This window comes from Carlito syrichta, unplaced genomic scaffold (assembly GCF_000164805.1).
Source record: "Carlito syrichta isolate Samal-C Ts95f unplaced genomic scaffold, Tarsius_syrichta-2.0.1 Scaffold172482, whole genome shotgun sequence".
Classification (NCBI taxonomy): domain Eukaryota; kingdom Metazoa; phylum Chordata; class Mammalia; order Primates; family Tarsiidae; genus Carlito; species Carlito syrichta.
The window spans coordinates 185,249-207,819 of record NW_007116578.1 but is presented as its reverse complement, the minus strand read 5'-3'; the positions used below and the strand labels follow the sequence as shown (position 1 = coordinate 207,819).

At 51.0% G+C, this 22,571-nt stretch overlaps 1 protein-coding gene across 5 annotated transcripts in view; it reads right to left on the bottom strand.

The window, feature by feature from the left end:
- The window catches only part of ADCYAP1R1 (ADCYAP receptor type I), a 43,817-nt gene that overhangs the window by 16,839 nt on the left and 4,407 nt on the right, over positions 1-22,571 (bottom strand). For 4 of the 5 annotated variants that reach the window (XM_008051429.1, XM_008051430.1, XM_021709320.1 and 1 more), the window contains exons 3-11: positions 11,017-11,124; positions 8,605-8,625; positions 7,000-7,041; positions 4,047-4,156; positions 3,464-3,561; positions 2,847-2,979; positions 1,710-1,863; positions 1,256-1,316; positions 579-648 (exon numbers count right to left, since the gene is read on the bottom strand). In XM_008051429.1, coding sequence (XP_008049620.1) covers positions 579-648; positions 1,256-1,316; positions 1,710-1,863; positions 2,847-2,979; positions 3,464-3,561; positions 4,047-4,156; positions 7,000-7,041; positions 8,605-8,625; positions 11,017-11,124 — 797 coding nt within the window. The remainder of the gene's footprint in view (positions 1-578; positions 649-1,255; positions 1,317-1,709; positions 1,864-2,846; positions 2,980-3,463; positions 3,562-4,046; positions 4,157-6,999; positions 7,042-8,604; positions 8,626-11,016; positions 11,125-22,571) is intronic. The other variant, XM_008051432.2, reaches the window with a different exon arrangement.

Below are 22,571 nucleotides of genomic sequence, written 5' to 3'. Positions count from 1 at the left end.
CAGTAAGGAAGACAATTTGATAGAAAAAATGAGCAAGAAAAATACACAGGAATATCCATAATGAAAACAACTGTCAATAAATGTTTGAAAAAAATGCTCAGTTGCACTAGCAATATGGAGAAACGTACATTAAAACCATGAGCTACCATTATCCTCCAGAAGACTGTGCAAAAATTAAATAATTGATATGATTAAGTGTAGACAATGATGGGGGAAATGAGAATCTCTTCCTGAGGAGATATAAATTGTTAAAGGGCTTTTGCAAGGTTGTTTGGGATCTGAAATTTTAAATGCATGCCCTTTTTGACCAAGCAATTCTACTTCTAGAGATTTATTCTAAAGAAATATTTGTACATGCTCACAATTATGCACAAAGCTATTTCTAATAGCATTTTTTGTAATAAAAATGGAAAAAAATACAAATATTCAACACTAGATAGTCAAATAATTTGTGTGTTCATGTTACAGAACATACTCGTAATGCAGCCATGTCAAAAAGCAGATTGGGTTGAGTGGTGACCCTTCTATGCCTTTCTACCCAGGACCCTTCCCTTCCTCTTCATCTTAAGGTCACTCACCATTATAGAGCCAACCACAGGGCCTTTGATCACCCACCACAGAGCCGTGCTGTCATTCATATCCCAGCAGCTGAAAGACGAACAGAGGGAAGAAAGATCACATTCAAGGGTCTACTGGATGCCTGCAGGACATTGCCCATCTAGCTGGGTGTCCAACACTCTCTTCCTCGGCAGCTCTCAGAGGCTAGCTGGAAGGAGAGCTCTCCAGTAAACTGCAGCCCCCAGCACAGCCCTAGTTCTGAAAATCCCCTTCGTCCAAGCCTCCATCTTTCCCTCTGATTTGCTGTTGAGGCAACACATGGAGCCCAAGAGTCAGGGTTATCAATGGCTCCTGGAAAAACATGGAAAAGAACCATGTTTCCCCTTCAGAACTCCAGCTCCTGGGGTGTTGGTATCACCCCCAACATGCTTTCTCCCCCTCCCTAGAAGGAAGACACTCAGACCTGGGCCCAGAAGCAGAAAGGGGCTCAGAAATCCTTACAAATTCTCTTGCTGGGCTGCTGGCTGAGACATGGTGGTGGGTCACCTGTACGGGGCCAGAGCTGAGGTGGTACCTGGGGTTGGGTCCGGCATTGGATGGTTTGTTGAGGGCAGTGCATATGAAGCCAGGGTGGCCACTGAAAATCTGTCTGCAGTAATCTCTGTGCTCTGGCCCTGACTCTTGGGTGTGTACTCACCCTGCATCATCAAAGTAGAGCCTCAGCGTAGCCCACACCGTCACACACACAGTTGGGGTCCCTGGGAAAACAAGAAAAGGAGGTATATGGTAACAGGAAAACCAACACATCCAGTGTCCCCACTCAAACTTAGGGATCCAGGGGATGATCATCCCCCTCAGACTCAGAGTTCCTGGGGATCCTAAACTGTCCCTCAAACACAGATCTCCCGGGGGGTATATAACCTCCAGGCTGAGGGTTATCTTGCCTCTAAGAAGAACTCCTAGGCATAAATTTTCCCTCAGAGGGCAAGCTTCTCGCAGGCAGGAAGAGCAAGAGAGTCCAAGAAATAGCCTAGGCCGTCAGCCCAGGGCAGAGCAGTGCCCTTCCTCACCTGATGCTCCCTGAAGGCAAAACCAAGGACACAACCTGGCCATGAGGCCTGGACCTGGTCAGGCCATGGCCAGTGACCTACCCCAGCCAATAATGGTGTACCAGTAGAAGTATCTCCTCTCAGGAAAGAAGGTCTCCACCAGCAGGGTGAAGAGGTACAGGCCCTCGATGAACAGCCAAAAGTAGTTGGACACCACGCAGTAGTGGAAGAAAACCATGACAGCCTTGCATTCCACCTACAGGGAGAGCCACCAAGGTGAGGGAGTTATGAGCGCCCCCCTCCAAAATCCAGTCCCAAAGGTTGAACGGATCATCCTGAAGACCTCTTGGATTTTGCATGCTCGAGCTCAAACAATCCCAGGATGTAAGAGGGTCATCTTTCATGGATCAAAGAGTTGGAATTGCAGCATCCTATGATTTGGAGTCAAAGCTGCCCATGGAGGCAAAACTGCATATACAGAAAAAAGATGGGCTGTTGGCACAGAGCCCTCCCTGTCTTCCTGCCCCCAGTTCAATCTCCCCCATTCCCTGTCCCTTTCCCAACTCCCACAGGGGAACCAAGTAGGGAGAGAAGCAGCCAGTGGTCCCTGCAGGAGACTTCTTGGTAAAATGAGGACTTGGATACCTCGCAGGTAGGAGGAGATCCATAGCCCTGGTCTCCAGAAATCTCTTCTCAAAGTGACTCCCCCGAGCATGCCATCCCAGTCAAGGCCCTGGACTCCAGGTTCTTCTTCCTATCCTACCCCACCAAAGTGTGACTCCTCTGCCTGATATTTCCTCCAAAGTTATGCAACTTGGGCAGGTATCTAGAAAGACTGTGGCCAATTAGTCCCCGGGCTCCGTCTGGGGCTAGGTAAATGACCAGGGGCTGGGTAAGCTCTCCCTGAGCATCAGTTTTCCCCTCAAGCAAGTGGGACTTGGCATTCCTTCCCAACCTTCCTCAACTGCACAACACCCAGGTCAAGGGACAAAAAGCATTTTTAACACTGTACATTGGCTACAATGTACTTTTTGAACATTTTGTACAACGTACATTGTACGTTGGCTACTAGTAACCTCATAGTGACTCCCAAATTTCCACATGAAACAGGATGACATCTTCACCTGCAGGAACACACTCGATGGGCTGTCAGGCAGGGAGAATGTGTCCTGGGGGCTGGGGGGGGTAGGTGCGGGCCCATCCCGGCAGTGGTCTCCCAGGCCCACTCAGCTCACTCACAGTGGAGATGAAGCAGTGGTTGCTGTCCTGCTCTGCATACAGGATCCAGTCTTTGATGAAGACGGAGATTGCCCTCAGCATGAACGACACGAACAGGTTCATGTGGATGAAGTTACGTGTGCAATGTAGTTTCCTACACAAGCGGGCCAGGAAAGGAGAAACCCTGGACTCCACAGCATAGCCCCAAAGCATTTCACACCCTCCAAGCAGCACCTGCTCTGGGTCGACTTCATGGCTCTATCTCAGCAGGTTCCCACCCAGACTACTCTCCTCCTACATCCTCTCTAAACCCTCACGAACTTCCAGGCCCCTGGAATCTGGCCACACAAATCCACCTGACCAGAATTCTCCCTCCTGCAACCTCTTTCTATCTAGACCAGGCAGATAAAAACAAGGTGTGTTGGTCTCCTGCCCAGACTCTTCCTGGCTGTGCGGCCCTGGACAAGTCAGTTGCCCTCTCTGGGGTTAAGTCTCCCAGAAGCTCTGGAGTCAAGTTTCTCAATGCCTTCCAAGGGACCTTCCAGGGCTGGCATTGGCGGGGCAGGGAAGAGACAGAGCAAAGCCTCCAAGGCCCTGGCCAGCTCTGCCACTCGCTTGAATGCTGCTGGGGGTCTCACCGGAAGCGACACAGGATGACCATGGCGGTGGTGAGGGTGACGAGGGACGTGCTATAGCCAACCGTGTAGAGGGCCTTCACCGACAGGTAGTAGTAATCCTGGAGCAGAGCACAGGATATGCAGGGCTCCATGTGGGTCCTACCCGCAACCAGTCCCCTTCGGGTCCGTACCCAGTCTCCCAGGCCAGGGTCTGCCCACTTCTGGGCCCAGCTTCTCCTTCCTCTCTTCCACTGATTTCACCTCCACCACCCCTCACTCCCAGCTGCTTACTCCCCTCTGTACAGTGTCAGCATTCTGCAGATGCTCAATAAATGCTGTTGAAGGCAAACGTGCTGACTTGTCAGAACGGACAGCAGCCTTAGCCTGGAGAAAGTTCCAGGAAGCCCCATGTAGGGCCCAGCATTAACCCAGATGGCTGGGGTGCGTGGCATGGGAGGTTCAGGCAGCATCCCACTGCTTCTCAGCCCAGGGAGTAAATGAACCTCTTGCCTTTCTTACATCCAACTTGGGTATACAACAGGTGCTCGTGAATGCTGCCCAGAAACCTAAGTTTCCTCCTGGGCAGCGAGGTGCAGACACTCACCTGATCCCCAGGCTCAGATTCATCATCATCAAACCCACACGCATCAAAGTAGTGTGGGAAGGGCTCCGACCACCCGTCCTCCGTGCAGTTTCGGCTTACCACACCCATGTCTGCAGACAAAAGAAAACTCAGCCAGGCAGAGGCATGGAAAGGATTTAAGAGGGCCTTGAAATTCTTATGCAAAAATTAAACTTCCTAAGTGAAATTCCTGGGAGCCCATATGCCCAACTTGGAAGCATGGGGATAAAGGTTCAAGAAATCAGTGACTGCCTGTGGGAGGAAGGGGAGTCCTGGTACAAGCTGATTTCTTTTCTTTTCTTTTCTTTTTTTTTTTTGTTACCTCAGGTATTGAGGGCCTCAATTTTATTTTATTTTTTTTTATTTTTAAGATGTGGGGTACAATTCAGGGTTAGGTATACAAACCTTCATTATGCAGGTACCCTTGTTGATGAGGTATGCACCCCTCCACCAGCAGTTTCCCACTACTGCCAATCCAGTCCCTCTCCCCTGGTAGTTTCCACTACTGCCAATCCCTTTCTTATAGCATTGTGACATTGTTCAAGGCCCACTTATGAGTGAGAACATGTGCTACTTTGTTCTTTGTTTCTGTGATAGATCACTGAGTATGAGAGACTCTAAATCCATCCAAGTTGCTATGAAGTCCATATGTTTGTCCTTCTTTATGGCTGCATAATATTCCATTGTATATATGTACCACATTTTTTAATCCAGTCCAACTTCGATGGGCAGTATGGTTGATTCCATGTTTTTCAAGCTGATCTCTTAACCAAAGGTGAGGAGACAAGCAGGCTGAATCTAGCATGCCTGAAACCTTCTCCTCTGGGACATTCCCAAATGCTCACCAGGGAGAGGCCTGAGCCCTCCCCAGGGCTCAAATATCAATGTGTAGAACAAATTGGGAGACTAATCCCAAATGCAGATTTCAGGCTCACCCTGGGATTCTCCTTCAGGAAATCTGGGCACATCCAGGAATCCCTGCAGGTAACCATGAGGTGCAGGTCCTCAGCACAGCTTGAGAACACAGCTCTAGGTGATACTTTCCTGTGAGCTCTAGACCTCCCAGTAGCTGTGACATCCTACATCTACAGATGAATAGCTTGTTTAATTAACAAGGCCCAGACCCCTCCTGGCCTAGGGCTGTATCTTATTAATATGTATGTCTAGACTTTTTTTTTTTTTAAATCTTGCCTTTCAGAGTCTGGAGGTCTGTTTTCTGTCACTAATGTATTTTGATTTTCTTTTGATTGACTTAAGGTCACTCTATGGGACACCCAAAGGGTGGGATCAGTCATGGCCATTAAAGGAGCCATTTGCTGGTTGCTGAGTAAAGTCCTGGTTTTGCCCTGCCTGGGGCTGGTTTAGCCTTTGGTGACTGCACTCACCCAGTGGTATAAATCAGGGTGGGTTTGGGGAGGAAAGAAAGCCAGCAGCCCCTTTTTTCCCCAGCCCAGCACCTGAGTGTGGCCCTAGACTGACACCTGGGAGTCTACCTGGTGCATTAGGACATATGGGGATGGCTCTTTCCTTCACAGGACTCAGGGCCTAGGACACTGTAAAACAAGAGACACCTGCAGAAAAGGGGCTTCAGTGCCTATACTACTGGACAGAATCCTTCCCTCTGTGGCCAAGGTCACTCCCAGGAGCTCCGGAAAGTGTCAAGGAGGGCAGTGGGTCAGGGAGACACATGGCAGGTAGCAGAGGCCATGGGGGGAGACCCCTCCACTTTTCCAACTTGGGTACTTGATCACTGAGTTGAAAGATCGAAGGCCAGTTTTTAGCCAAGGGAGTCAGAAACACACTTTCTGGGATGTAGGGAAGCGGCAGAAGGAGTGGCCCTGACACAAAAGAGAGGCCTGCCCACAGTGGAGACACTGGTCTCCATCCCTTCTCCGGTTCTGAGTTCCAAGGCACAGGATAAGGAGGAGTTTGGCAGGTCCCACAGTTGGTGCCAAACTGTCCCTTCGTCAGCAAGCCTGTCTCAGGCAACCTCCTTCCAAGTTCTCCTGAACACTTCTTTCAGAAAGTCTGAATGTCCCAGGGGAATGGTCGCCTTGGCCAAGTCCCTCCCTGGACCTTGTTTCCTCTCTGCTTTGCCCACATCAGGGTGGTGGGAAGAGGAAGGGAAGCTGCTTTGAAAAACAATTTTAAAAAAATTAAAAAGTGCTCTAGCAGGAAAAGACATTTCCTTTTCTTTATTTTTCTTCTTTCTTTCTTTTTTTTTTTTTCCTTTTGATAACATAGTGTGGGCTCAGAAAAGCATAAACCCCTTTTGTTCAGAACAGTTCCATGAATTTGCCACTGTATTGTTCTGATAGAAATCTCCGGAAGATGGAGTACTCTTGAGATTGTCAAAACCCACAGTGAGTATGCCTACTTCACCAGACTGTTTTGCCCCAGTAACTACACAGGAGCACATAACTTTAGGGCAGTGGTTCCCCAAGTGGGTGCTCTCCTCAGATTAGCCCACCAGCGTCACCTGGGGGACCGGTTAGAAATGCACACTCTCAGGCCCCACCCAAGCCTACTCAGAGACTCTGCAAAATGGTGGTGAAGGACGGGGAATGTCCAGGAACCTGTGTTTTCACAAGCTCACACGGTGACTGTGATGCACAAAGTTTCAGAATCACTGTTCTACAGGCTGGAGTTCAAAAATAATCAGGGACCATCGAATCCAGGAATCCTTTACTTGAAGTCCACAAAGGGATTTTAAAGAGATCTGCATTTCTCCTGAAATTCCATGCATGATGTTCTGTCTCCACACTATTCCATGCAGACAATCCGTAACTTTATGAGAGGAAAAACATGACCTATCAAAGACCACACAGCCACAGAGGGGCAGAGCCTGGCCTAGATTGGGGGGTTCAAAGCTCACACATCAGCAGATGCCTTCCCCCACAGTCAGCCCATGGTCGACCCCAACTTATGCGCTTACCTGAGAGATCCAAGGAGTTACTGTCAGGAAAATCAAACTCTCCTGCAAAATACAGACGTGGGCATGTGTCAAAACGCTTGGCTTATCAACATGCCATGGCTGGATACTGGTAACTCTCCACCCGCGAAGGCCCAGGCTGTCCCTGGTATGGAGGAAAGTTGAGGAGGAGGTCCTGGCCAAGAAGCATGGACAGAGTTGGGCAGCTTTCTGGCACATTGCACCTTCTAACCCCAACCTCATTTGGTCTGCATTTCTGTGATGCTCAGGGTGGTCTATGACTCAGCTTTCCTCCACTATCACCGGAAATGGAAATGGACATGGTCAGGAGGGAGGGAGGGCCCCCAGGGTGGAGAGGCATGGGAGAGAATGGAAAACAGGGCTGGGCCTTTTCAAGAAAAGGCAAAGAACAGCAACAGGGGTCCGAAGGCATGGGGTTTCTTTGGTGCTCAGCCCTCCACCACAGCCTCCAAAAGAAGAGAATCTTTACTCATAAGTGGACCCTGAACATTTACCAGGATATTGTAAGAAAGGGATTGGCAGTAGCCAGAAACTGCCGGGGGGGGGCGCATAACATCAATAAGGGTATCTGATCTCAAATCAGGGGAAGTATGTACCAAAGGGAGGCCCAGACTTTACCTATACAATGACCACTTGTATATCTAATCCTGAATTGTACCTTACAGCTTTAAAGTAATATAGGCCAGACTCAGTGGCTCAGCCTGTAATCCCAGAACTTTGGGAGGCCAAGGCGAGTGGATTACCTGAGCCCATGGGTTCAAGACCCACCCAGGCAACTTGGTGAGACCTCGTCTTTACAATAAATCAAAAATTAGCCAGCAGTGATAGCACGCGCCTGTAGTTCCGGCTACTCGGAAGGCTGAGGCGGAAGGATCACCAGAGCCCAGTAGGTTGAGGCTGTGGTGGTTGGGAGTATGCCACTGCACTCCAGTCTAGGTGACAGAGTGAGACTCCAACTCAAAAAAAAAGAGAATCTAAAATTCCAAAGAATTCACTTTCACTTTTTTCTCCTTCTCTCCCTACTCTTTATTTCCATTTCCACCCTTTTCCTACGCTGAATTCCCTGCCAGCAATGGGCCCTCCCTTCCCCTCCACTTCTCCAAATCCTGTTTCCAAGGCCCTGCTGACATGCCACCTTCTCCAGGAAGCCTCCCCTGACTGCTTCACTGTCTGCCTGGTTGCTGCATCATCAGGTCTCTTTTCTGCTCTTGCTTGCTGTGCATTCCAGCTTCCCAGCCATCGCAATGTCTGCGTCTGCATGGACTGTACATACACACATGTATGGGTGTGTACATACATGTGTGAACTTGTTTTCTAACCCTGCTGTGGGTAAGCCTCAACCTTTTAAATAAGCCTGTGAGGGCCCTAAGGTCAAGGGCTATGCTGTACATCATTCTGTGCTCCCCACTTCCGAGATGGCCAAGGTCAGGGAGGGGAGAGGGAGGAAGGAGGGAAGGACTTGATCCCTGATGAACCTCTCTTTCCACTCCCATCAGATCCCAGCAGCCATAGCCTGGGCTCCTGAGGCTGGGCTCCTCTTGGATGGACAGAGGGACAGCGGTTTGTCCTCACCAAGGTTCCACTTACCGATGGTTTCTGTCTCCCAGACTGAAACAGAGAGAGAGAGAGAACGCAGAGGTGAGCAGGGAGGCTGAAGTCGGGGGCTGGTCTCACTGGGTCCTGCTGATCACATCCTCCCACTCTCACCCACAAATTTGGAGAGGAGTGCTTTGCTGAGGGCCCAGAAGGCATGAGAACTACAAGCTGGGGACTCTGGGGACTTCTACCTCTAACTCCAGAACAGAAATGAACAGAGACATTTGAGAGGAGGATGGTTGAGGGTGCTCCCACATCTCCAATGTCTCCAATATCCTACACAGCCATAACCATGGCAATGAGCTTCCCAGGAACTGAGAAATAAGATGAGGAATGCCATCCTCTCCCTGTTAGGAACTTAGGGCAAGTCTCACCCATCAAGCTGTGTGAGCAAAGGTGCTAAAAGGCCCTGCCTTAATGAACCATTAAGAATCAGGTGTAAATAACACCTTCATTGTGTCATCGCCAGAGGGAGCGAGGGAGTCTGAAGGAAAAACACGTCTTGAGAAAATCCTTTTACTGTTGATTCATTGTGTCTTTGTTGTTGTTGAAAAGACGCAGTCTGGCATGGAATCTGACCCAGAGTAGATGTTCAATAAACTTTCAATAAATGACTGAATGAAAGGAATACACGAATGGAGGAAGTGGTTAAGTTGGTTTCTGTAGGAATGAATTAGAAATCCAGCTGAATCACCCGCTGCTCAAACTCTCACTCCAGCCCTTCTGCCGCCTGCCTCCTCTTTGAACATCGACTCCCCGGGCTGCCCTGGGTCACTCCACCACCCTCCTCCTGGGCTGGCAGGAGGGCTAGAGGTGGAGGTGTGGAGTGAGGCAGACGGGGTGCATCTTAGACGAACGCCACCTTCTCTGTCCTTGGACTAGGAGCCAGCTTCCTGCAAGCCCTCTTGCTCCAGGGCAGAGTTAAGGTTACTGGAGTTCAAGGTTTAAAAGTGAATTTGCCTTTTCCCTCTCAGAGAGGACAGGGGACGGCAGTAGGCAGGACTCAGTGCTGCAGCAGAGCTGGGAAACTTGCCCCTTCCGGAAGGACATAAGTCTAAGCCTTAGACTAGTAAAGGAAGAAGCTAAAGCCAGGCTGAAAGACACCTGTGCATGACCACACACAACAGGCTCCTCTGATCCCTTGGAAGCCCGAATCCAGGGTCTGTAGCGGGTGGGTGGTTCTCAGTAAATCACTTGCCTGGAGCAGTCCTCCCCCATCCCTGAGCTCTCCCTGCCCAGCTCCAACTGAGTGTCCTTAGCCTGCAGCCCTGCCTCCCTTGACACCCACTGGGGGTGGGCTGGGGGCCAGGGGCTTGGGTGGAGGGCCAGTGTGGGGGTTTATGGGCAGGAACTGCCCTGGAAGAGCCTACCAGACTCACTTCCAAAGGAGCCATCCACAGCCACCCCTTCCTCAGGATACCCCCCAGTGGAGATGGGGCCTTTAGGACTTCATGCCTTTGGGCAGAGCACTGCCTGTTCCACCGCTCTCATTCTACAGCACACCTCACAGGGCTCAGCCAGTCTGTCCACCCCACCGACTCGCAAATGGGTTTGGCCCCTGGATATCCCCACAGCATTTCAATGGCCCCCTGAGACCTCAAACACAGACATGCTTCAAACTGAGGACTTCTTCAGCCTTCCCTCACTGGGAGAGTGCCATCATACACTCGTCCCCTAAGCCACAGCTACAAGTCACAGACAAAGTTGTTTCTGGGTATAGCACCCTCTCCCTGGACAGCCCAGGGGGCCCAGCTCCTCCCAAGCGCAGCGAGGACCCAGAAAACGCTTTGCTTAGCAATCATGAGTGTGCACCAGCCCCGCCGGGCTCTGTGCCTGCCCGTATCTAAGTGGCTCTGTGAGTGTGGACGTGGGTGTCTCTGTCCAGCTGCCTTCCTCACATGTCTCATGCTGCCTGAGGGTGTCTATTTGTGCGTTCCTCTCCATGTGTCGCTCGGGCCTCTGAGAATCTGTGGCTGTGGGAGGGGTGGTGATAAGAATACCAGCTAACATTTACTACTGAACAAGCAAATGCGCCAAGTCCCGTGCTGAATGACGCCGGTATGCATCACTTCACTATCCTCACAGAGACACCGGGAGGGGGTCACTGTGCCGCATCCCAATCTGACAGACTAGGGACCTTAGTTAGAAGGAGAACAGGACTCTAGAAGGGGAAGCCATAGAGTGGGATCGACCCCACACCTGTTAGCACAGCCTCACTCCGCCCACAATGGTGCATGCCCACATGTCTGTGGTTTCATCCTCTCCACGCGCATGTAAGCTCTGGAGCAGGGAAGACCTGCCCACAGGATGGCCCCCTGCCCTTGGTGCTGTCTCCCAGGAAGGCCCGGCTCAGTTTGGAAAGCAGGCTAGAATCGGCCTGAAGAGACACTGGGCTAAGCCCACCTTGGTCTGGGTTGAAGATTCGGAAGAGTTCGGGGCAGCTGACGAGGACCATCTCACCCACGTGAGCAGGCTTCCAACATGTGATGTTGTCCCACATCCCCGGGCAGCCTGTGGGGAAGAGAACCATGGTAAGTGTGGGTCCAGCCCCCCACTCACATGTACACACATCACACATGCACACACATACCTGCATCACACCCACACATACACACGCAGAGGTGTCCTCCACTGCTCACAAGCCAGGCCTTGCAGGAGGCAGGGAGCGGTTTAAGGGGAGGGAAGGCAAGACTCCCTGTCAGAGGGAGAGCCCAGCCTGGTTCGGTCAGGCTGGAAGAACCTTCAAAGGGAAGCTGAGACACAAGTCATTTCAGGAGCTCCTGGGTAGGGTGGGAGTCCACACCTGATTTCACACCACCCTACAGTCCTACAGTCCTGCAGGACCAGGGGAAGGGGGAGGTACCAGGCCAGGGCTGGATCCTTACATATGAGATGCTGAGATGCATGGGTCTCGGTGGCAGCCCCTCCTAGATCCCTCGCACCAGCCCCTCCACCTCCTCCTAGCCCTCCCACCTCTTCTAGAGTCTTCCACCTCTGAGTGGTCCTGCTTCAGACCCACCTTCCTCAGCAGGTCCCCAGGGGAGGAGGGACAGGAACTGACTGCTGCTTCTGGCCTTCCCCCCATCCATCCCCAGGGCAGACCTAGAGTAGGGAAGCACACATTCATAGATGGAGAAGCAGGGAAAGCCATCCAGGTGGAAGCCTGCATGCAACACACCAAAACTATGAAAGGACTTGGAGCAGAATGAGGCAGGAGGCAAGGACCACTACAGAGGCCACTGCAGTGCCACGAGAATCAGGCTGATGGAAGTAAAAGACCAACTGAGAGGTATTTAGGAATCACCAAGACTTGTTGGCCGTGAGCTGTGAGGATGGGGAAGATGTCAAGCCTGATGGCCAGATGTTTATACCTGGGGGCACAGAGGCCCCTCCAGCCCCTGCCTCTCTTTGCCCGCCTCTCCTTCTAACCCTTCCAACTTCTCCCTGGACTTCCCTGCACTGCCAGGTGCACCTCCGCTCCACACTCCATCCTTGCTTGTCTGGCTCTGAACCTCCTCCCTGCTGAAATGCCTCTCACCAAGGTCCCCAGTGACCTCTTTGCTGCCAAATCCAAGGAACAATTTCAGCCCTACCTGGGTCACACCCTGTTGGCTCTGACTGAATGCAGGTCTGGGGGCTGCCCACCCCACTCACCATGGATGAGCTCACCCTGCCCATGGGCTTAACAGAATTACATGCAGACAACTCCCAGTCTCCAGGCCCTGTCCACTCCCTGAGGGTGGATCCCATGGTGGTGGCCTGCTGGACATCCCCACCCCAGGGAGCCAAAGACAATTCAAATGCAGTAGTTCAAGATCAACTCAGCATCTCCTACCAAACCTGATTTCCTGTTTCAGCCTCAGCTGAAGCCACCCCTGCTCACCCCTTTCTCCTTCATGTTCCACATCAAGCTCTGCCGAACTGACCTCCAAGCCTCTGTGGAATACATGTCCCACTCTCTATCCTCTCACCTCACCTAGCAAGGGCGCTCAGGACTGGCACAGCCTTCTCAGCGGTCTCCTCCCTCAATCCCCACACAGCTGTGACTGCAAGTCCTTCAAAGTGAATGTCTGGTCATGTCATACACCTCACCAACAATCCCATGTGCCCTGTGCTCTTCCTCTAACATGGCACCTACAGCCCTGCCCTCCATCCTGGCCCTGCCACTCCCTTTTCACTCCAGCCTGTGGGTACTGGTTGAGGCCACAGGACAAGACAGCTCACCCAGGGAAAGGATGTAAAGTGAGAAGAAGGTAGAGGAAACCCAGGGGACCCCATCCTTATGGGGGGGCAGAGAAAGCCCATGCAGTGATGCAAGCAAGAGAAAGTGACAAGGATGATGTGGGTGAAGCGGACAGGGGGACTGTCAGATAGCAGAGCAATGTTTCAGGGCAGGGGCCCACATCTGCCGAAGGGTCTATAAAGACTGGCTATGGCGAGGACTTCTGTTCCATATCAGGGACAGCAGGTGACCCACGGTGCCTGACTCACAGGGCTGCTGTGAGGATTAATGAGTTCTTTCATGCAAAGCTCCCAGAACAGCAATGGACTCCCTCAATACCTGTTCACTGCTGTCATTATCATTAATTTCATTTTTCCAATTAGGTGTCCCTGAGAATCATTCCCCTGAGAGAGTCCCTCCCAGGCAGGGAGATGTAGCAGGATCTGCAAGGTGAGATGAAAGCTTGGGTGGGTGGATGATGGGTCCCAGGGGACACCTGGGCAGGAGCTAGGAAGGTGGGAGGGGGCCTGGAGTAGGCCTCAGGAGCCAATAGTCTCTCTGTTAGGGTCCATGACATTTGGGTGCTTCTTGGACCAGGAGGAATTCACAGCTTCTAGGTGCAGAAACCCCTAGAAGCTGTGAAATTCGGACCCCGTTGTTTTGGAATTCATACCCAGTCACATTGGCCCACAGCATCTTGCTCATGGAATGAAAAATTTGGAGCCAGAAGCACCACAGAAAGCTCTGAGAACAGCAAAACAAGAAGGCAAGGACACTGAAGGTCAGATGAGGGATCTGCGTCCCAGGACTCACAGCAATAAGCCACTCATTGGTGACTCCTGTCTAACACATTTAGCTAGCTTGCAGTCGACTGTGACCTTATATCCTTGAAAGGAACCCAACAGCACATCTTTGGTTGCCACAACCCATGTTGACCATGGAACAACCGTGGAGCGTGGCTGTGTCTGGTCCATGCCCCAGGAGCCCCAGCCAACAGATGTTCCTTTAATGTGGAACATTAGGCCCTGGCACAGACAGCTGCCACTGCCAGCTGATGTCACTGGGGTCACAGGGCCACTTCAGATAAAGCAGGCATGAGGGCTGAGGGGCAGGAAGGGCTGCAGGGATCAGGCGGGGGTGGCATGAGAGAAGAAAGGGGCTCCCATGTTGGTGATAGGATGGGAGATGCACTCTCTTAATGACTATTTGCTCGGATGCCAGGGACTATCTGGGCACCAGGGCTATGATGGTGAAGAAAACAGACAAAGCCAAGAAGGTGAGGTATGAGGGCAGAGCAGAGGAAGGGCCAGGTCTCCTCTCAGCACCTGCACTGGAAGCGCCGAGACTTGAGTTCTGGTCTCCTTCTTCCACGGGTTCACTTATAACTCGGGTCAGCCACCACCCCTCCACCACAACTCATATTTTCTATGTGCACAATGAGAACTGGGTATTTCTGAGTGACCAGACCTCAAATCTGGAACAGAGGGTTGCCCAGGACTTGCTGGTTCCCAGAGGATGGTTGGGGCAGCTGAGGCTACCTTCCAAAGGGCATCAGTGAAGGCGACCCACCCCACCATGGGATGTGGGAGCTCTCAGGATCCATCTGTCACAACTCTTGAAGTCCTCCTGGTGCCCTAGTATGTCCCCAACCTGGGCCTCCTCCTGAGTCCTTGGGGCAATTCCCATATCACTAGGGCAAAGAGGAAGCCTAGAATAAGACCCCATGATTCCAGGACCCAAATCCCGGAGCTGGATTTAGAGGATAATATCCCTGACTCCACTGGGAGCTCACAGCCCTCCAGGACTCAAATCCCAGAGCTGGATTTGGGGGACAATGTCTCTGACCCCACCGGGAGCTCACAGCCTTACACCCACCCCTCTGGCCTGTATCAGTGGAGGCACGGGAGATTTGTAGCTGCCTCTTTGGGGCTTCCCAGAGTGCTCAGGTGCCCATTTCTCTTGTGGCTATCCTCCCCTTGCCCCTCGCAGCCCAGCCCAGAAGGGAGGACCCAGTGGACTCTCAACTTCTCTCCCCTTCTGGATGGGAACTGCTCCAGCCTCGGGGGTTTAGAGTTGAATTCTCCCAGGATCCCTTTTCTTCAGAGCTTGGGAGAATGGGAGTTGGACTCCTGAGACAGCCTTGAGTTTTTCTAACTAAAAACAGCAACTTATTTTCCCTCCACTCACACAAAATACGTCCAGCTTCTATATCCCCATATGTTCCACACTCCAGTCTCAACAACGCTTGGTTTTGTTGGGCCTGGAAGGCTTCAAGATGCCTTTTCTCCTTCTCCTCCCCCTCCTTGTTTTACCCTTTTTTTCTTCCCACTTTCCTCTCCCCCTCCTCCTAGTTACTCATTTATCCAAGAGATATGAAGGGCCTATTATGAGTCAGTCACTGCAGAGCAACACAGGATGAATAAAAAGGACCCAGTCTCTGCCTGTACAGAGCTCCTAGTCTGGGGGGTCATGTTCACAATTTTAGATTTTACGCTCAAGGCTTAGAGAAGCCATTGAATGGCGAATTCACTTCCTACTGTTGGGGGAGGTTTGCAAGCAAACTTAGTGTCTTAAAAGGACACATTTTATTGCCTTATATTTCTGGAGGTCAGAAGTCCAAAATGGGTATCACTGGGCTAAAATCAAGGTGCAGCAGGGCTGCGTTTCTCCTGGAGGCTCGAGGAGAGACTCCATTTCCTAGCCTTTTCCAGATTCAGAAGGCCACCCACATTCCTTGGCTCATGGCACCTTCCTCCATCTTCAAAGCTAGCAGCTTAGCATCCTCAAACCTCTCCCATTCTCAGACTTTCCTGTCTTCTTCTTTTACTTACAAGAACCCTCATGGTTATACTGGGCCCATCCAAATAACCCAAGATAAATGTCTCATTTCAAGATCCTTAATTACAATTGCAAAGTAACATATACACAGGTTTTAGAAATTAGGACATGGGTATCTCAGGGTGAGTGGGGGACATTATTCTGCCTACTACAGAGGGGCTATAAGACAAGAAATTACATGATTTGATTGTGTGGGGAAATCATAGATTCCAAGAGCAGAAAAAGCAGTCATGGGAAGACCTGCTAGGGCATGGCAATGGTCCTGACTGGGCTTGGTGGCATACTAGCTGGAACTGGCCAACGAGTTTGCCAGAGACTGTTAGTCTCACACACATCATGTGACTGTGTGCTCACCCATGGTATGTGGATGGAAAAGTGGAATGCGCCTCTAAAACATCCTTCACAGGCTTCCACAGGCTTCCACTATCCTCCTTCTCTGCAGCTCCCTGGAGGCCACATTCCAAGATAGAAGAAGCCTGGATCCCTGAGTGACTGTGTGAAGTCGAGCTCCACCTCTCCCTTCTGCTGACCACACTGGCCTATGACACGTGCAAGCTAGAAATGATATTGCGCCAAATCTCTGAGAAGTCAGGTTGATTTATTACTGCAGCATAGTCTACACCATCCTGACTAATACAGAGAAGGGTAGAGAAGGACAAAAGATGTTACTCAGGTTTCTGACTTGAGTGTCTGCGTGGATGGATGAATGGATGTATGGGCTAGTTACAGTCGCAGGGAAGGCTGAGTGAGCAGCAACTGGCAGGGAAGTAAGCAGGTTGAAAGTCAAGCGCATAGTCTGGGATATGTTCAGTTCACTTGGCTACGAGTCAAGTGGAGACAGCTGTCAAATAGGCAGCTGAATAAAAGTGTGGAGTCCAAAGAAGTCACACTGGAGCAGAGGGCTAGGAGTGGGCAACACAAGGGTGCTATTTAGGCCATGGTCCTGGATGGTTTGTCTAAGGAGAGAGTGTAGATCAGAGAAGAAGAAGAGAGAAATAGGACCAGCCCCGAGAGGAGAAGGAACACCCAGCATTTACAAGAGGAACTGGCAAAGAAGACTGAGGAGAAAATCCGGGAAGGCTAGAGAGCCAGAGAAACACATTTCAAAGAGGAGATGGTCAAGTAAAGTCATGGCTAAGCTCCCCTCCTCCCATTCCTCCTCTAGAGGTCAAAGGACAGAACAGATCCTGTTTCCAGAAAGATTTCACTATTCACCTCTCCCCCTTGCACACAATTCTGCACTAACCCCTCCCAGTGCTTCTGGCTCAGTCTGTGCACAGGCCACCCAGAACTCGGTCAGAGGAATTCTGACCCCAGGGTGGGGGCAGTGGGAGAGTGCTGTGCCCACTCGAGCGGCTCCTATCTAAGACATGATTAAACATACCAGGAGTGGCAGTGAGGTGTGAGTGCAGGAGGGAAGAGTCCTGTTGGCAGGTTGAAATGAGGGAGAACAGAGAAGCTATTAGTTTTTGTCTGGAACAAAATGAGGAGCTGATCTCGGGTTGTCATGGTGACGATTTTGTCCAGTTGCACGCAGTGTTCAAAACTCCTCAGACCAGGGGCACAAAGAGACTCAGACAAAGCTGTGGTCTCTCCTTCAAAAAGCCACCTGAGGATGCTTGGGTATTGCTAGAACAAGGTCCCCATTTTAGAATACAATCCAAAGGTAAAAATGATTCCATTTACTGCAATTGACTTTACAGCCAGTGTTTTCTATTCCATAAAATGAGGACCCCCCTTGAGAACTGAGTGCAGGGAGCGAGCACAGGACTAAAGATGCTGCCCTTCCTTTGGAAGTCAGTGGTTCTCAAAGTGTGGGCCCCAGAGCACCTGGGCACTCTCCAAAAATGCAGGTGCTCAGGGCCCACCCAGATCTACTGAATCAGAAGTTCTGGGGTTGGGCCCAGTCAGCAATCTGTGTTGGAGCAAGCCTTCCAGGAGAGTCTGATTTAAGTTTGATTTTGAGAGGATAGTCCCAGTCACATTTGAGATTCATGAACGAACGGACAACAGGCAAACACAGGTTTGGATAGAAGTGGAACCCTCTGCCAGACAAGGAATAAGTTCTTCAGAGCGAGAGTCCCTGCAGACACCACCCTTCCCCCACACATGGTGCCTGTTCATTCTCAGAGCAGCAGGGAGGCCTGGACAAGAAGTGTATCCTGCTTCTTGAATGTCTTTCTTGGAGCCTGGGCCCAGCCCTGAGTGCTGCCCTCCTCGAGGCCTCTCCCATGGTGAGCATGCAGGGGGCTGGTTCCAGGCACTTGGTGCACTGGGCAGGTCCCAGATCCCGGGTCGGAATAGCAATGAACAGGCTTTCTTTCTTGTCCTCCCTCCCAGCCTTCTCTCTCCTGCTCCGGCCACGCTGCCAGATCTCTCCCATCCCCCTCCTCCAGAGTGCAAGGACCCCACAGAAGACACACCCAACCAACCCTGCTTAGATGCAGGGAAGGTACCCAGGCTGATGGAAGCCCACAGCCCTGCAAAGAGGAGGTGCTGGCTGGTCTTCCCTGGACAGGCAGGCTGCAGAGGGAACAAAGACTGGGGCTACGTCAGAGAAGCCCGTTCCCAGGCACAGGAGTCCTTTGTCCCTCTCTCAGGGCCACAAGAGCATAGCAGCAGAAAGGGCACTCCCTGGCTGAAATGGCAGACCTGGGTCCCATCCCAGAGCTGGCTCTGACCCCTACTGTGACTGCCCAGTGACCACTTCTGGCCTCAACTTCCCTGTGCATCACATGACAGAGCCTGGTGTTGGTTCATGTCCCATTTAGCATTCAGAGGTTTGGAACGAGGGACAAAACCATTGATGATGTCTCCAGACCCCCTCCTTTTCTCAGTAAATGCCTCTAAAACGTGCCAAGGATGTTGCCAACAAAGCAGCCCCAGCAACAAGCTAGCTCTCACACCCCACGGCAGCTTCCCTGGCTTTCAGTTCCACTCCCTTCCAGTTGCCTTCTGAACCTTGGAGCCTCCCCTCAGCATGTCGCTGTCTCTTGGCTTCCACTCTGTAGGTCATTTTGTGCATAACCATCCCAGGCTCTCTGTGGGTAGAGGGCCCAGGACCAGTGAGGAGGCAAGGGTTTGAAGGAAGAAGCAGGTGCCTTCCCGGGGGCCAGCAACATCCCCCCAATCACACACTTGTGTCCACTGTGCTGTGGACACAGTTCACCTCTAACAGACCAAAGTTCTCATTCCAATTAACTCACACTACTGGACTTGAAAGATGATGGGAGACACACAAAGTACATGTAAGTATATAAAAAATACACAAAAAGTGTATGTGTGTGTGTGTATGAAGGGGGACTCCCAAAAAACAGAATTATCTTTTGGAGGACAGACCCCTTGAGTATAGGCTTCCCCTGCTAGGTAAGTATTCTAGGAACACATCGGCATCAGTGTACCAGCTAGCGTTGTTGTAAAAGGCTGCTTTCGACTTCAGTGGTTATTATTTATTTACTTATTTGGAGGTTCTTTCAATGTCTTTGCCCATTTCATGATGGGTGATTCCCAAGCATACCTGCCCACACTGTGCTGAGTGTTCAGCAGTTTTTGACCAAAAATGGCATGATTCCCATGTCCCACCCTCCCTATTCACCTGATCACTTGCTCTCTCCCCAAGTGACATTTTTATTTTCCTGGATGATAAAAGTCCTCAAAGGGAAACATCTTACTGATAGGGAAGAAGTGAAACAAAAATGGCAGAAGCACTAAAAGGCATCAAAATGGATGAGTTCAAAAACTGTTTTGAGCAGTGGAAAAAGTGTCTCGATAGGTGTATTGCATCAAATGGAGAGGACTTTGAAGGTGACTGAAGTTTAAGCATGTAAATATGAATATAAAATTTTTATAAGTTCTTTTTTAGGGTACCCCCATATATATATATATATATATATATACACACACAAGTAAATATATACATGCTCATTGTCCTGAGTGAACACTCACAGGCACTGGAACAAGCTGTCCAGTTTCCTCTTTCATTTTCAAGTGTGTCTCAAGGACATCAGCTGACCTTTGGCCAGCATCCCATGCGTGGTGTGTTTGCTTGGGGACTGCACAGGCAGAGGAGATGCAGGGAAGGGATGAAGCGAGAGAGCTGGCACAGGTTAGTGACACAATGTACAACTGTCTCTTCTTTGTCACTCTCAAACTGGACTCCTGGCCAGGAATGAGTTCCCCAGCCCTGGCTTACCTGCATCCTGGGGCACTGTTCTCTGCCCCTGAGGATACAGGAGCATCCTGGTGGAGCCTGTGCTCTGGCCAGTGGTTCTCAAACCTGGGTACATTTTAGAATCACCTAGAGGCTTATAACACATACTCGCTTGGAGTCCCCCACCCAAATGCTGAGGACATTGGACATTGGGGAAGGGCCTGGACATCTTCAAATTCTTCTTCAAGTGTTTCCGGGGGACTCGAACATGCTGCAGGTATGATGAGATAGGTCTCAGCCATCTTTCACAAGTGTGTTGAATTTGGAGTCAAGAAGCCCAGCTCCAGCCAGGGGCACCCTAAGCCCCTAGAAGCAGGCCAGAGGCCCTTAAGGGACATGGGGGAAATTAAGGCCCTCCTCCAGCAGCTGACAACAGAATCCATGCTCTCCTAGAACTTGAGGCCTGGAAAAGCACCCAGAGGCCCTCAGCTCTGAGGCCCACTTAAGGAGGGTCCTCCAAACTTATCCTGTAGAGCAAAGCTCTTAGACCACAGGCCCAATGTGAGCCAGGGTGAACACCCTTTCTCAGGGCATCCTTCACCAGGGGACATCCCCTCACCCTGGCTGACCCACTCCTTTTAAGCAGGTCACTAGAGGCTAAGACTTTATGCTATTCTAGGCCGTAGAAAAACAAACGGCCGCATTCAGTGGCTTGGTCTGTAATCCCAGCACTTTGGGAGGCCGAAGTGAATGGATTGCCTGAGCCCACAAGTTCGAGACCAGTCTGGGCAACTTGGCAAGACCTTATCTCTACAATAAATCAAAAAAATTAGCTGGGTGTGGTAGCACGCGCCTGTGGTTCTGGTTACTTGGAAGATTGAGGCGGAAAGATCACAGGAGCCCAGCAGGTGGGCCATAAGTGTGCCACTGCACTCCAGCCTGGACGACAGAGTGAGACTCCAACTCAAAAACAAAAAAAAGAAAAAGAAAAACAAACACAGGCTGGACTTTTCATAGCTAAGAGAAGGTCAGGCCTTAGGCACATTGCAGGCCCCTTTCCCCCAACTCCTCTCTCAGCCTCATCTCAACTTCCTCTGTTGCCTGGCCTTTCACTTCAGAAAGGGAAAAGTTGAGGGTGGGGGTGCCTCCTCACTCCTCTTCTGAGTGGCAATGCACCCTAGTGGGGAAAGGCATGGACTCTGGAACTGTCGAATGCACACCTTGTCCCTTCTTGACTGTGGGACTCACTAGGTAACAGGCAAGTAACCTAACCTCTGTCTGAGTAGCCTCACCTGCAAAATGGGGGTAAAACTCTACCCGGTCCCTTGATGAGGGTTAAATGAGCTTATGGGGGGTTGTGGAGTGGGGAGAGGGAGAGGGAGAACACGGTACCGGTCTTTAAGTGCTGGCTGTTTCAGTCCCTGCCCGCCATAGTCACTGATCTCTTTCTACCTTTCCTCAGGTCACCCCCACCTTCCCATGCCTCTCCATCTGCCCTCTGAAGCTGATCTGGTCTTCAATCCCTTCCCTGCTCTTCCAGAAAGCCAGCCCAAATTGTTGCAAGCAGCACTGACCTGCTTCCTAGAGATGTCCCTATACTTCCCAGAAGAACTCAAGTCTAGCAGAAGGTGAGAGCCCTGGAGATCCCAACACCGTAAGATGACACCTCTTAATAACAACAGATAATTTAAGAACTCTCTGCTGAGTGCTTGGAAAACACCAAATGCTGCTTAGTACTTCTCACTGATGCTATCATTCAATGCAATAATCTTATGCGGGAGGTATTATTTCTTCCTCCATTCTGCAAACAAGAATATTAAGGTATTAAGTTCCCATCAGCCGGGCTCGGTGGCTCAGCCTGTAATCCCGCGCCTTTGGGAGGCTGAGGTGAGTGGACTGCCTGAGCCCATGGGTTCGAGACCCACCTGGGCAACTTGGCGAGACCTCATCTCTACAATAAATCAAAAATTAGCCGGGCGTGGTAGCACGCGCCTGTAGTTCCTGCTGCTTGGAAGGCTGAGGTGGAAGGATCGCCGGAGCCCAGCAGGTCGAGGCTGCGGTGGCCGGGAGCAGCCACTGCACTCTAGTCTGGGCGACAGAGTGAGACTCCAACTCAAAAAAAAAGTTGCCATCAGAGGTCCCATGGCTGATGCAAGGGGGTCTGGAACTCAGAGGTGTCAATCTTCTGAGGTGGTGTTTCCCAGAGTTGAGGGCAGAGGCTGTCTTGGTTTAAGTTCCACCTCTATCTCTTAATGGGCTGTGTCCTTAAGCAAGGTACATAACCTCCTTGTGCGTCAGTTTTCTCATCTGTAAAACAGAGGTGACAATAGACCCAACCATCCAGCTGCTATGGTGGTAGACTAAAGCACCAAAACAGTGCTTGGCACACAGGAAGTCTATAGAAGAACTGGCTATTAACATGATCCATCCCTCACTCCTCATTTTAAAAGAGAAGATACTGAGGCCCAAGGCAGGGAAGAGCCATGGAGATGGGGTCCTGCTGGGCCCTCAGCCTTTTCCTCTTTCCTTCTGTTGGTTGTCCTTTGCTTCTGCTTAATTCACTCCCAGCTCTGTCCTATTGAGCCCCACCCTATGACTCAGGAGGAGGAGAGGTAAAGTGAGATGAGGGATCCTCTCTTCAGGCAGACCATGGAAAGGTGCAGCCTCCTCTCTCATCTGGGCACTCAGAGTTAGAAGAGAGCTAGTCCCTCACCTCTTGGAGAACCTTCATACCCCACCCTCTATGGC